We start from the raw sequence: 15792 nt of genomic DNA, 5'->3' as shown, positions 1-15792 counted from the left end.
AGTACCCATTACGACCTCGAAATATCAAATTTGCAAACAACTTCGGTGAAAAATGTGCACAAAATATAGATTCTTATGCTGATCATTATTTCGAGGAGTTGCAAACGGAATGACAAACATAATATATATTCCATCGTATGGTGGAGAGTATAAAAATAGAAGGCATGAGCATAGGACAGTGTTAATTGCAAAGCAATCTAAATTGAGGGGTAAGTTCCCCAATTTTTACTTTAAGATTAAGATATCTTGAAATCCTCACTTTACTTACTGCGATATTTTGGCCAATTCCTGGCGAAGCGCGTGCTTGAGGTGATCGACACTTTGTTAGTTTTTAGTGCCAACCTTGCTTTCCAGAATACTCCAGACACAATAGTCCAACGGATTGCTATCCGGAGATTTTGGTGGCCATTGTGGGCTGGAAATGAAACGAGGAACCTCATTTTGTAACCTCTCTTGGGTGGCGCGTTTTGAGTGCGATGGTGTTGAGTCCTGTTGAATGGCCAAGGTCTGCGGCCAAAATGTTTGCGTGCCCAAGGCTTTAATACACCCTCCAGAATATTTTCGGGATAATATTCGGCATTTATACTAATGTCACGGTCGATTAATACGAGCGGAGAGCGAATATCAGCTGTTATGGCGCCCACACCATCATCATGGCCGACGCTTAAGTTCTGGTGGCCAACCGAAGGTGCACATTTTCAGCTGGCCTTTTTAGCAAGTAAACACCATTATTTTGTTTGTTTACAAACTGCTGGAAAACGAATGTTTTCTCATCGGAGAAAACCAAATTCCGCAGTTCACCACTTTCGGCCAAGCGAAGCTACTCTTTACCTCTTTTAAGTCTATTTTCTTTCTGTTGCTGTGTAAGTTCTTGCACTTTTTGGAATTTTTACTTTACCCCGAGCTCATTTTTCATTATTTGACGAATAGAATATTGCGATATATTCAGCTCACGAGCAATTTTTCGGCCACAGCGACGCGGGTTTCGATCAAGTCGTTTCTTTACTATTCGAATCATTTCTGCTGATGTTGCTGTTTTCTTCCGTCCACTTCCTTAACGTCAGGCTGCGCTACCAGTATCATACAAGCGATGGTACGAAACACAAAATATTTATTCACATTTAAATGCTGGAGTGCTCTAACGATAGCCACCTGTGGTTTTACAGCCAAATATAACGAAATCACACTATCACGCTTGAACTCCATCACGAATAACTTTTTGAACTCCATCACGAATAACTTTTCTCACCATAATGCTTTTGTACGCTTGTAAACAATATAATGCGCTGTCACTGGAATAATTTTAATAGGTTTCGGACGAGTAGCTTACACATGGTTTTTTTCTGAAAATTAAAGTGAAATGTTGTGTAGAATATTTCTTCGTTTGACACTTCCGGTATAAAACGAAGTTAGATATTACGTTCATGCATCAACTCGAAAAAAGATCGAGAAAAAATGTGTCAAAAAAAATTAGAAAATATTTCCTTCTAAAATAATGATTAATAGATGAATTTTGTATAAACTCACATGAAGTTCGGTTCTAAACTTAAAACGTTTTTTAATATTTATGAATACCTGACTATTAGGTAATATTTTGAGTTTTGATCTGTTCTCAGATCTATGGTAGAATTGTATAAAAAATAACATTAATTTAAAACAAGTAAGCAAAGGCTACAGTCGAGCGGGGCCGACCGTTGAATACCCTACAACACTATAATAAACCATACAGTTTATATAGGCAAGATAATCGAAAGAATTCCATAAGATATTGTGACAAATAATAAAAGAAAACCATCATGTTTCGTTTTCTAATTTTCGAATAATAGCAACTTAAACTAATTTGCTCATTTCCAATTTATTGGTGGATGTTCCACTTAAATGGTCTTCCTAGATCTGGAACCAATATTTCCCAAAGACCTATAATCTCTCAGAAGTGGCAAAAGATTAACATTTATTATTGGTTTTTGACTGAAACGCATCTATATGAGATACAGACATTTGACTATATTCTTCAACGAAATCAGCGTTAATGAAATAGTCAGAAGTGCGTCTTTCCTGTATTTGTGAATTCTCCAAAAAGTCGCTGTAATGGACATTTTCGTATTTAGTCTACAAAAGTTGGCAAACTATTTCACACATTGAATATTTTTGGATGGCCATCCAAAACTGCTTTTGCAATGTGCGGTAACCCCCATTAAAATGTGCATGCGGATCGGGCGATAATTACGACCTGCTGACAATTTTGGAGTTTTTGGTCCATTTCAACCCCTAAATATATAGTGATCATCTCCAAAAAGAGTAGGCATCTATTCTGATCCTCATATTATCCCCATGCAAAATTTCGTAAGGATCGGGCCATAAATGCGATCTGTATAGGATATCCTGATATCCTAAATACTTAGTTTTGTTAGCTGTAGAAATATTACCAAATGTTTAATTCAAAATGAAAATATGCCAAAAATATGACAAAATTTAAAAACTATGAGAAAATTTTACAAAATCAATATTTTCATCTTTAGAGATATATTTTTATGCGATTTTTTTAGACGTTTTTTCTTTCCTGCCAAGAGGCCATTCTGAATTAATGAGAACTGTCGAAATCAGTTCAGCCGTTCTCGACATATATGAGATCTTTCAAGCATATTTTCTTCGATAGACATATATATCGCATATATTTGCTATATATTAGATTTTTTGGATCTTAACATCAATGTAAAGATCAGAAGTAACCTTGTCATGGCTTTGTGATTTCGCCGGGATTTAAAATATTCGCGGTTTAATGAAAAATTTTGAATTTTTTCAACAAAAAAGATATGTCCTATTTTACCCGCCAAATTGGTAGGCTTCTTCCCCGCCCAAAACTCTAGCTACATGCGAAATTCCGCGTCGATTGGTCTATAATTGCGACCTGTATAGCTACTGCAAAATCCGACATTTTTTCAGTATTTGGTCCATTTCAACACCTAAACATTTGGCGATCATCTCCAAAAGAAATAGGGTTCTATTCTGACCCTAGCCCCACCTCCATTCTAAATTCGGTGAAGATCGGGCCATAATTGCGACCTGTAGAGTGATTACAAATTAACATGGACAGACGGACAGACGGACGGACGGACATACATAGCTAGATCGACTCAGCTCGACGATATAGGAAGATCCATATATACTTTCCTATGTGGGAAATCAATATTTCGTGGTGTTACATAATTTTTGGCCCAATCAAACTTATAATACCCCCAACACATAGTGTTGTAGGGTATAATTATAATTTGAACAAGTTAAAAAGCAGTAAGTTCGGCCTGGCCGAACTTTGAATACCCTCCACCATTTGGAACGAATTTGGAAATTAAAAAAAAATATAATCCTTAAAAAATTCTGTTAAAATTTTAAAAATACCGAATATTGCCGTTATATTGGGGTCTATACGACGTGGACCTACATAGGCATTGTTTGTCATTAGCCATTACCATATTCAAATTCGAAACTTGAAATAAACGGTGAATAATGTGGCTAAAATCATCAAAATATCGTATATAGGGAGGTACCATTACGGAGCTGTGCGAAGACCTGGACCAGCATAGACAATTTTCTGTCACAGGCTATAGCATCCATTACTAACGTCAAATACGATATCTCAAACAATTTCAGTGGGTATTGTACCTAAACTCGTCAAAATACCGAGTATAGGGAGGTACTGATATATGGTGCCTATACGAAGACCTGGACCTGCATAGACATTTTTCTGTAGTTCTTATTACGAACTCTAAATACGTAATTTGAAACACTTCCGGTGAATAATGGCGCTGAAATCATCAAAATACCGAATATAGGGAGATACCGTTATATGGGGGCTATACGAAGACGTAGACCTGCCCAGATAATTTTCTGTCATAGGCTGTAGTATCCATTTCGAAGGGCACCTTTGGTAACTTGCATGTGGATTGAAATGTATGAATTTAAAATTTTGGATTATGAAAAAATGCTTTTTATTTTTGCAAAAGTTATAACATTTTTTAAATTCGGTGCAAATTTTCTTACAATTTCTCCCGATTTTTTCCTCTTATCGTAGAAATTAAATTTTGTCGCACAGTGTCGCAATATACACGCATGAAATATCAACAAGTATTTTCGTAACATGTATGTTTGTATTCTAAAAATTCCCACAACTTTTAAATCCCATTCCAATTCCCCACTAACCTTTGTTTATATGACAAACTGCATTTAATATATTCCACACCTCTTGCATGCAATCAAATTAAAGAACAGTTTTTATTTAAATAAATAACTATAAAAAATTTGTTTTGTATCTCAACAAATGGTTTTGTTTTTATTATCACCTAGGTCTGGGGTATAATTTTGGTCATTCTTTGTTTAAAGACAAGGTTTATATCTTCTGTTGTCAATTTCGAGGAAGCAAAAATCTTCCAAATTTTAATAAAAAAAAAAACAATACATTTGATTGTTTCATTTATATTCTCCATCAGCAGCTGTTGGCTGTTTGTCGCCTCGGCTTGCAGATCGACATCATCGGCATCGTCGTTGTTTTTGTTGTTTTCATCGCCACTGTGAAGTCTCGACAAGTGATGCCGGCAATTTCAAATGGTCTTGTTGCGAGCAGTGCGTGTTATCAACATTATTAATAGATTCGATGGTTATTGGCCAATACTTCTTTGACTTGGCATAAATTCAAGTTCACACCGATGTTTAGGACTGTCAAAAATGCTGCAGCTGTGGTTTTAATTTTATTTTATTTATTTTTTATTTCAAAGAAGCCACCGTTAAACTTGTCTAAAAGTTTCCGCAATGCAAGCAGACTTGCAGTGTCATCGAATTATTTTTTTGAATTAATTAGTTATAATTAATGGTTGAGTTATAATTTTTATTCATAAGTAAATATATCTGGTTTGTATCGTGTAGAGTAGTGAGGGTGTGACTGCATGTCTGGGAATCTTAATGTTATTTTTGTTTACAATAAAATATATATTTCAACTTACTTACCTATATATAAATATTCTATTGTCGGCATATTGAAAAATGCTCAATTTGGCAACATATTGTCATTTAATATGAGATGTATTTTGAATACATCAGATCGAGTATAAAGGAAGCAAATATAAATGCAGATTAGTTCGGATGGGATGAACTCTTAGTATCCTTCACCATGGAACTTGACAACAAAGTCAAACGCCATAATTTTTACATTTTTTAAAGTTTTATTGAATGAAAGCAAAACATGTCGGAAGTAGCATCGAATTGTAGAATAAGTATAAGTAAGACTTTCAAACGGCCAATGAAGCGGCGAAGCGCTTGCTTAAGATGATCGACACTTTGGCATTTTTAGTGCCAACCTTGCTTTTCAAAATACTCCACAATAGTCCAACGGATTGGTATCCGGAGATTTTGGTGGCCATTGTGCGCTAGAAATAAAGCGAAGAACCTAATTTTGTAACCATTCTTAGTTGGGGCGTGCTGAGTGCGATGGTGCTGAGTCCAGTTGGAATGTTCATGTAATACACCCTTAACATCGGCTGTTATGGCGGTCCACACGATAATTTTGTTTGTTTACAAACTGCTGGACAACGAATTTTTATGCATCGGAGAAAACCAAATTCGGCAGCTCACCACTTTCGGCCAAGCGAAGCAACTCTTAAGCTCTTTTGAGTCAATTTTCTTTTTGGTGAGGTGTAAGTTCTTGCACTTTTTGGAATTTACTACCATGCTACAAGCGATGGTACGAGACACAAAAGATTTATTCGCATTTAAATGCTGCAGTGCTCTAACGATAGCCACTTGTAGTTTTCCAGCCAAATATAAAGAAATCACACTACCACGCTTGAATTCCATCACGAATAACATTTTTTCTGGAAAATTCTCACCAAAATGATTTTGTACGCTTGTAAACAATATAATAAGCTGCCGCTGGAATAATTTGAACAACTGTCGGACGATTGGCTTAGAAATGACAGCAGTCTGGAGTTGGTTGGAGTTTTTTTTATCTCACCCTGTATGGTTAAAATCGCGAAAATACGAATTATCGAAAGGTACCACTACATGTGAATGTACAAAGATTTATACCTACATAGGAAATTTGCTGTCACAGAACTTGGTAGCCTAAATCTAAATACCAAATTTGAAACAGTTCGGTCGAAAAATGTATCATAAATCACCAAAATAGGGCGGTATAGTTATATGGGGTCTATACGAAAATGTGGTCCTATACAGATAATACCACCATTAAAAAATTCGCTTTGAAAAATATGGCTAAAATCATGAAAATACCGAATAAAAAATCATGCGAAATCCTGAAAAAATCACGTGAAAATGTGAAAAGATCTTGAAAATGCCGAATATCGAGAGGTACAGTTATATTTTTTTCAATCATAAGAAGTAGTATCCATTACGAACTCCAAATGTCAATTTTTAAACCATTTCGGTCTAAAATGTGGCTAAAATTATCAAAAAAACGAACATGATGAGGTACAAGTATATGGAGGTTATGCGAACACGTAGACCTGTTTAGAAAATTTTCTGTCATAGGAGGTAATATCCATTACGAACTTCAAATACCAAATTTCGGTGAAAAATTTAGCTACAATCATAAAATTATAGAATATTGGGAGGTGCAGATATATGGGGCGATACGAAGATGTCAGCCAATTATTTGCTATAGAAAGCAGACTAGCAGCAGGATATTACCAAATACCAAATTTTAATTTTGAGCTCCAAATTTCAAATTTGAAACAATTTCAGTTAATTTTGTCACACTAATCATCAAAATTCCAAATATCGGGAGGTACACTTATATGGGGACTATTCCAAAGCTTGGACCTTTACAGATAATTCTGTGCAAGGATAGTCCTTAGAAAGTGGAAACACACACTGTTCATTTTCAGCAAATTCGGTTTAATATTGTGGTACAACCCATTAAACCCATTAAATCTTCCAGTAATGTTATATGGGGGCTATACCAAATTTGACCAATTTTCAGTATCAAAAATCCCACGGAGCCAAAATACATCTGATATGGCCAAGATTATATATACTTTGCAAGTGAGAACAAAACGTTTGTTACCCCTCAGAATAATCGAAAAGGCAAAACAATATTTTAAAAAAATTCTTTGGTTCAGATTTTTTTGTAAAAAATGAGTGTAAAAATCATTAACAACCCAATTTACAACAAAATAATACAACATAAATCAAAATAAGTTCCAAATTTAAATAATGCTAAAGTGAGAAAGAATTTTCGAATTATCTAGAATTAACTTTTTGAATCGTAAATCGCAATTGAATCCCAATATTTCGATTAATAAATAAATATTTCGATAAATAAAACCTTGAAAATGAAAGTAAAAATCATTAATGAAAACAAAAAGGTATATAGCTCTCAGAATAATCGCGAATTACCTTTTTTGAATCGCAATCAAAACAATATTTAAATAAATTCTTCGATTCAGAATAAATCTTAAAAAATTAGAGTATAAATAATACAATTAATTTAAAAAAAGATTCAATTTCATACAATACTTTAATAAGAAAATACATTTTCGAATTATCTAGAATTGCCGTTTAATTTAAAATCAAATCCAATTTTTAATAAATAACCTAACCTAAAAATAGCCAAACCTAAAAACAATGAGAGAATAATAATCATTATTTACAACGTTAGCCATTTGATTGGCGATCAATATCAAAATTCCAATAAAAAATATTTTAAAATTAGATTCAAGTTCAAATAACGCTAAATTAAGAAAGAATGTCATCTCATGTCGCATGTGTTATTGCGACGATTTGTATTTGCGTAATTTCGTTTAATTGTTACACGTTCATATATTAACGTACATATTAATTGAATTAACAATACTGTTTAATTTGTAACATTTTGATTTTTAAAAAATTCCTTTTCGTAAACAGCACTTTCGAAATTATTCCAAAATAAAAAAAAATATTTCATTTACGTACTTTCTGTCAGTATTAGCTTTGTTCCTTTACTTATTTTAATGATAACGCCAGTAAAAGAGCGAAATGTGAAACTCACTCTCAGAGAACAATTTTAGCTAGAGCTTAATACAATGGAATACTATTAGAAATGTCAGAACTAAATGAAAATCATTTAAAATTAACGTATCAATCAATCAATCAATCAGAGGCTGGCAACATGGCTTCAGTAAAAGAGCAATCCATCTTAGATAGCACTCTCCTTAATTTTACTGCAAGTTTTTGATGAAAAGTATGTAAGGGAACGGTTTTATAGTAAAAAGTTACAAACCAGGTAAAAGTGAAAGATTCTCGCAAGCAAAGGAACAAAGCTATAATTTTTTTCAAAATGTAAACAATATAAAACAGAAAATATATATATTTTAATAATAATAACATAAGACAAAAAACGCAATCAATTTCTCAATCATTCTAAACCTGTTCTAAACATTTCCGCTAAATAATGTTGATTAAATAATATTTGGGATTTAAAATTACAATAAAAAGAATATTGCTCTGATGTGATTAATAGATCTGTACGGTAACTTTCAGGTAAAATGTACTCAATAACGTCTGCTGAGATATGGGTATATTAAAATCGAGTAAAAAAAGGATGTGAAGCGTTTGAAGAACATTGGATTATTCGAAAGTTATTGGTATTCAAATGTAGATCTTTTGTGAAAAGCTATGGGAAACATTTTATTTCTAAGCTAAATTTTATAAGAAAATATTACCTCGATCCTAAGTTTTTTTATGGGGAATGTAAAAAAAATGAGTGAGCCAATATAGTCCATATTCTAACCTTAACTAAGTCCCATCTAAATATTACGATACTAGCAAGAGCCCAGTAATTAGCCAGCGAAAATTCCACCTTAAAAATTTAAATTCGTTTCAACCTTTTTTGTTTGTCATGTTTAGTACTAAAATGCACAATTTATTCAGTTTGACAATTTTTTTAACCCAAAACTTCATATAACGTTCTCAATTCTCAGGCTTTCAAGTTTTTAACTTTTCGGTAAGAATGATATGAAAATGTTTACCTTTTACACCATAAGTCTTTAAATTTTTCATTTTGAAGTTCACCGAGGAGGATATTAGTAAAATCATTACAAAATGGACACATTGCCAATTTTCCAGTCCAAAACTATTTAAAAGTTTTCGTATGTAAAGCCAAGAAACCAAGAGAGACCTCAATAGCAAATGTCAGAATATCAGAATACCAGAATACCAGCTCTATCCCCTCACTCAATACCAAATTTAGTAACATTTAGTACGCATATCCAAAACAATCTACATCTCTCCATCCTAGACACCAACAGTAATCCAGTACAAGTACTTTTCGAACAATTATAGTACGCATTTGCAAAACCAGATTCGAACATAAACCTCAATATCAAATTTCAAAATTTCAGCTCTATCCCCTCACTCAATATCAAATTTATTAACATTTAGTACTTTTTGTACAATCATAGTACGCATTCCCAAAGTATATACCAAAATAACTATACATCAAATGTGGCCTCCATACCTAATATCAAAACTCCAGCTCCCTTCCTAAGAACTAATCTTAAATTTATTACCAAACTTTTCGTACGCTAATACTAGGCATACCCAAAACAACCTCCTACATCTCTCCACCATAGACACCAACAATGAACCCGATACCAAATTTCAGCATTTCACATATACCCAATACCAAATTTAGTAATATTTAGTACTCATATCCAAAACAATCTTCATATCTCCATTCTAGACACCAACAGTAGTCCGAAATTAGTACTATTTAGTACTTTTTAAACAATTATAGTACACATTTCCAAACCCACTGCCATATCTTAACCACATATACCAACAGAAACCTCAATGTTTGGCACTCCAGCCCTATTCCTTCACTCAATACCAAATTTAGTACCATTTCGCATTTCGTATGTTTCGTACCAATATAGGACGTATATCCAAACTAGCATCAAATCTCAAACATAGATACAATCAGTAACCTTATAATTCAAATTTCAGAATTGTATTTCTATCACCTCCATATATCCAGGCTATACATGAACAGCGACCCTGATACAAAATTTCAAGCACTATTTGTTCACCCAATATCGAGGTGTAGCAAATATAGTACTATTAAGTATGTTTCATGCACTTGTAGTACACATTTTCAAAACTACCTTCATATATCAAAATTAATTTCCAACCTTGATTCTCATACCACAATTTTTTAGTTCAATTTGTTCCAAAATGATTCCATTTTAGAAGCTTAGTACCATTTCAGAACTTATCGTATCATTTAAGTTCGAATTTCCAAAAAAAATATTTAGTGCCTCTATTCTTCACTCCATCAGAATTCTAAGACTTTTCCAATTTTCAGAATTCTATCTCATTCCAATTAGAACGATTTTTTAAAAACCCAGTCCACTATATTGTACTTTTTTGAGAAAACCACCAGCAGGAGTAGGCCGATTATGCATATCTCTGAACTCAACATTAGTTTGATAAAAATAGTACGACATACCAAATTTGGATGAAATCGGATACGACATTTATCGTATGCACATACAGTCTAACTTTGCTAGATCGACTCCAAGTGTCTCAAAACGGATATCGCCCAAAGACACTTGGGACACATTTTGCTCCTAGCCATATGGCTACAGACAAGAGATCATTTTGGTTTTCACAACGGAAAAAATCCCCATCGAGGGAAATTTTTGGATTTGGATAAAAATATTTTACAACTTTGTCTCTGCATAATTAGCAAAATCTGTTGGATCCACCACAGAGGCATATCAATTAGTGCTTTACAATATAGATGCTAATAAAAAGATAATAAAACAAGATTTGAGAAACAGTCTATATTGAGTCATAATCATAATGTAAAGGTCATTTAATATTTCGTGGAAATTATTACTATTCAATAAATTTCCAATAGAGAATACATTTACAGATTTGATAGTTGTCTAATGGTATAATATTTGTGATGTACCACTACCGGTTGTAAATGGTCATCCGCAAATGTCTTAAAGGGATCCTTTTATGCCAAAAGTTAACCCACACTTTTCTACATTATTTTCCAATTAAACCGCAATATTAAAATATTTCGTAATATTGGTTCCATTAAATTGTCTCAGTCATATAAATGTTGTCAAATACTAGACGGCTTTAGCTGTAATTTTTCCTTTAATTGTTTTTTAGGAGTATATCACTGAATACATACTTATTTATAAGACATATTATCTTGTTTCCCATTCTTTATTCCATAGGATATTCATTGCATATAATTTATGATTAAATTTATTAATCGTTGATATCCTCCTCTATTTATATCCTTATTTAATATCGCATTTAACATATAATTTAATAAATATTTAAAAAATACCGCCAATGTTCACTTCGACGCTACGTTACGTTACGCCACTAACTGTACACTTAAACAACAACTGTGTCAGCCATTCAACGTGAATGAATTGGTAAAAAGTGTCGAAGAAGAAGCTAGGATTTTTGCAAAAAATATCTATTTTTCCTTGAAGAAAATTTTATTTTTACAAATATTTTTAAAAGTCTAAATGAATTAGTCCAACTTCCGTGGTCATTATGAATCGCCAATTGGTGGAAAATATATTGGGCGTCATAAAGACATCGACGGACAAGGCAGTCATTGTTAAGGGCCTTACGAAATTGCGTACAGATGTGGTCAAAGATAAAAATGGTATTATTTTGTTTCGGGAAGCGGGTGGAGTTGCTCCGATGGTTAGATTTCTAAGTAAACCCCATGAAAAGATATTGGAAGTGGCCTTGTCGATAATGGGTAATTGTTGTACAGATGAACAAAGTTGTAGGGAGGTAAGTGTTGATTACAAAGAGGGGGAGGGGGGGAGTAGAAGAAATTTTTAATGTTTTCTTATTCTTTTTAGGCTCTGGAAAATAAAATTGCCATACCATTGGCCACTATTTTGAAATCCATACCCAATCCGGTAATACAATGCAGGGCTTGCCGTCTCCTTGGCAATTTGGCCAAAGTGGATACCAACCAATTACTGTCTACCCATTGTCCTGCTATAGCCCAAGCTTTGTGTCGCATCATTGAGGACACTTCTGATGTACAGACACGCATGATGGCTTTTCGTTCTTGTCGTTTCCTTTTGTCCAACCCTCAGTTTTTGAAACACTTTCTGCAATCCTCAGGTTTTACCATACTATTGCGGATACTGAGCGCTATAATGAAAAACGAATCGAATACAGATACCGAGGAAAAATTGTTGTGTGATGCACAAGCCCAGTTGAAGGTGGGCCTTAAACGCAATCAACATCGTGAAAAATACTTCGAGGAAGTTGCCCGTAACTTGGAGGGTGTTCGTAGTGATATATTCGATCATGAGGTTTTGAAAAACTCCACACGCACTTCCAATGCCTATATTATACCTCAAGAGCAGGCAGCTTTGGACTTGGTTTGTGAAATTTTAAAATGTCTTCTGGTTATTTCGGAGTTGCAAATAAATTCATTGGTGTGGGATTCATTAAATCGTGCTCACTGCACTCTAGCGCCCATTGTTCACTTTATTACGGACGAAAAGAAAAGTAAACATCGTAGTGCAGCTCTTAAAATACTCTCGAATTTATCTAAGAATCAGGGAGCATTTTATATTTTAAGTTCGGCTGATGCTATTTTGGCAGCTTGTGAACTTTTGGTGGCCGACGAAGATCTCAGCGAAAGTGAACGTAGACATTGTATTCATATTATCAGCATACTGTCTACGGATGCCTGTAATCGTTCCAAGATAAGGCGATCGGGAGCCCTTAGGAAATTCATAGTTATGATTAAGGATACAGTGTCACCGGCAGAAAAGGCTTCTGTAAGTAAATCATTTGAAAACAGTTGATATGGAAAACTCACATTTTTTTGTTTCTTTACAGATTTTGAATGTCCTAATAAACTTCCAATATGATAATATGAGCATGGATTTAATGATGCGTGAAGGTCTGGTCTTAGTTCTTGTCAAAGAGCTTAACAATTATTTGACAAGTGACGAGGAATATTACAAAAAGAAACGGGAAGAAAAACTGCAATCGGAAAGCAAGAAAAGAAAGCTACCAGAACTCGTTAAAGAATCCAAATGCAAGGTAATCAAAATATCTTGAGAACAGATAACTTATAACACTATTTTTTGTTTGTTTTTTTTAAGTTTGCCAAAGTGCGAGAGGAAAACTATTTGGACAGTGATTCACCCAGTAGTTCACCTCGATCGTACAATATCCCATCAAGTCCTTGCAGTTCACGCAGCATGTCACCAGTCAGTGGCGGTCATGTGTATAAACCAAACAATGGTAGGAAATATTAATATGCCGATTTGATAGATTAAAACTATTCTTGCTTTTAAAGGTGATTCCGATGAAGAGTCCTATTCACCTGTCTGCAGCGATGAAGAAGACGACGATGAAGAAAATGAACCCGCCAGAGACACCTCCAGCCATCTCTACAATAATCCCAATGCTAATAGCAATGATCACACAATAATAATGAATCTTTTAGATTTGGCAGCTCGTTCAGAAGAAGACAGTATTCTAATAGAGGATGAAGAAGAAGTTAGCCAAGGTGAGAAAATGTTTTAATAATAGTTGGGTGCGGAAGAGATGTGAAGGAAGTGCCTTTTCAATGATATTAACCGTCAAAATTAAGTGGGAATTGAAGGAGTTTTTCAATGATTTAAACATCCAAAATTAAGTAAAAAATTTGTTGCAGAAGCAAGATTTAAATTAAAATTTCCTTAACGAAATTATGGCTGGATTGGAATCAAAGCTTTATGCCGTTGAAATATATGCACTTCTGGGTAGAATAAAAAAGATATATCTAACAGTCGCTCAAATATTTTGATAAAAATCGACAAATACATTTAAAATTTATTTTATTCTTTATTACTTTTTAAATTTTATTTTTTATTTTGTAGATGTACCTGCCCTCAAATTGCCACAATTGGGACATCTGCCCCACAATACCATTGATGTTATTGACAATTTGCTTTTCCGGGTAACATTTTTGCTTAAGAAAAGCATTGATCTAGGAAAACCTGAAACAATGAATACTCTTATTAAGGCTTTGAATATGTTTGGGGCTAATACCGATTTTGCAGGATCATTAACAAATATATTATTGTAAGTTGTATAAAGTTACTGGTAGAAACAATTAAAAAATTATATTTTTCCAGAGAAAGTCAGTTTTTTGGTAATGTCATAAAACAGGGAATATCTCATCAATTATACCAACTGACAAAAGTAAAGGAGGTATGAAGTGAATACATAGTTTTATAAAATAATTATTTCAATTGTTTTTTTACTTTTTCTTGTTTTTAGACCAGCAAAGATGGTTTTGGTTTCTTGGAAACCTTGACCTCGGTCAGTGAGTGTAATTATGGCAAGGAAGAATTGGCCCGTTTGCTGCGCAGCGATGATGTTATATCACAAAAACGTGCTGCCATTACTGTGGGCTATTTAATTAGAAGTAAACCATTGCTGTATCAATTCCTTAACGATGGCAATGCCTTGACATTACTTTTGGGTATCATATTAAGTGCAAAAGATGATGAATTTACTGCTGAGGCAGTGGACTCCCTGACCTGTATGTCGCGCTATACATTGGGTATCCATGTGCCACAATTAGATGTGGAAAAACGCTTAGATGAATATGAAGAATTTGTGGAGAATGCCGGACAATCTCTACAGAAAGAGGACTGTGATATGCGTTTTGTGGTACATGCACCACACAATAAGGAAAATGAAAATTCCAATGGCATTGCTGCCGATGACAATGCAGAAACAACCACTGCCGTTGCTTTTAATAAGGCCATGCTTTGTTCGACCAGTGAAGTTTTCAATACAATGTTAAACAGTGACTTTCGTGAGGGTAACGAAGGTGAAATACATTTGCGCAACTATACTGTGAGCGGTCTACGTTATTTCCTCAATCTGATTGTGAGGCAATCGAAGAAGCAAAAATACAATATACCACCTGTTAATCAATATCATGCCCTATTGGAAGCTTTTGAAATGTCGCGCGTCTATATTATACCCGAAATGGAGCAATTTGTATTGGACCTATTGATTGCTTTGTTGGATGAAACCAATTGTTTAAATGTCCTGGAATGGTCGATGAAAAACTATCATGTGGAATTGACAGAGATGGCCATAAATTATTATTTGTGTTCAACAATAAGTACTGAAGCTAAGGTTAATCTCTTTCGGACTGCGGACTATTCGACATATTCGACCGAATGGTTTCAAATGATAATGGAAGCTATTTTGGCCAGATGTCGTAATGGTTTTTAATTTCATATATCTCTCAAGCTTTCTCTCTCTCTCTCGCTATATTTTTTATACTCTGTTACAATTTAATGTGTGATTATTATTATAATTAAATATTAGAATATATTTAGAATTCGGTAGATATTTAAGAATTGAGTGAAAACAAAACTTTATTCAAAATAAATGTTTGTAAAGATGTTCATGAAAAACAAAAAAAAATGGATTTCTTGTGGAAAGTCATCATCACATCTTAGACGTTATTTTAAAACTAATTTTTCACACCACCATTTAACTAATAGTGACCACTGTTTATTTTAAATACGACACATTTTTCATTCATAGCGATTTTTCAACAAATAGTTTAATAGCCAACGGCAGAATTCATCCCAATTGTTTGTTTACAAATATCTGCAAGTGTGTGTGTGTGGTTTTTTGTACTTTATTTACTCATAGACATACTTGCAAAAATACATATAAGAGCAATTTGAAAATCTGCTAGTAGTCAATTCAAATACCTACATT

At 33.8% G+C, this 15792-nt stretch overlaps 1 protein-coding gene across 1 annotated transcript; it reads left to right on the top strand.

The window, feature by feature from the left end:
• The first annotated feature begins 11427 nt into the window (after positions 1-11427).
• LOC101891580 (uncharacterized) lies at positions 11428-15457 on the top strand. The gene is made up of 8 exons (XM_005182886.4): positions 11428-11817; positions 11889-12827; positions 12889-13095; positions 13158-13299; positions 13355-13567; positions 13920-14124; positions 14178-14253; positions 14323-15457. Exons 1-8 carry the CDS (start codon positions 11569-11571, stop codon positions 15292-15294), a joined length of 3003 nt encoding a protein of 1000 aa, XP_005182943.2. The 5' UTR covers positions 11428-11568; the 3' UTR covers positions 15295-15457.
• The last annotated feature ends 335 nt before the right edge of the window (positions 15458-15792 follow it).

The sequence above is a fragment of the Musca domestica genome, unplaced genomic scaffold, assembly GCF_030504385.1.
Source record: "Musca domestica strain aabys unplaced genomic scaffold, Musca_domestica.polishedcontigs.V.1.1 262, whole genome shotgun sequence".
Taxonomy (NCBI): Eukaryota; Metazoa; Arthropoda; class Insecta; order Diptera; family Muscidae; genus Musca; species Musca domestica.
Note: the sequence above shows the minus strand (reverse complement) of the source record. Positions and strands in the feature narration are given on the sequence as shown.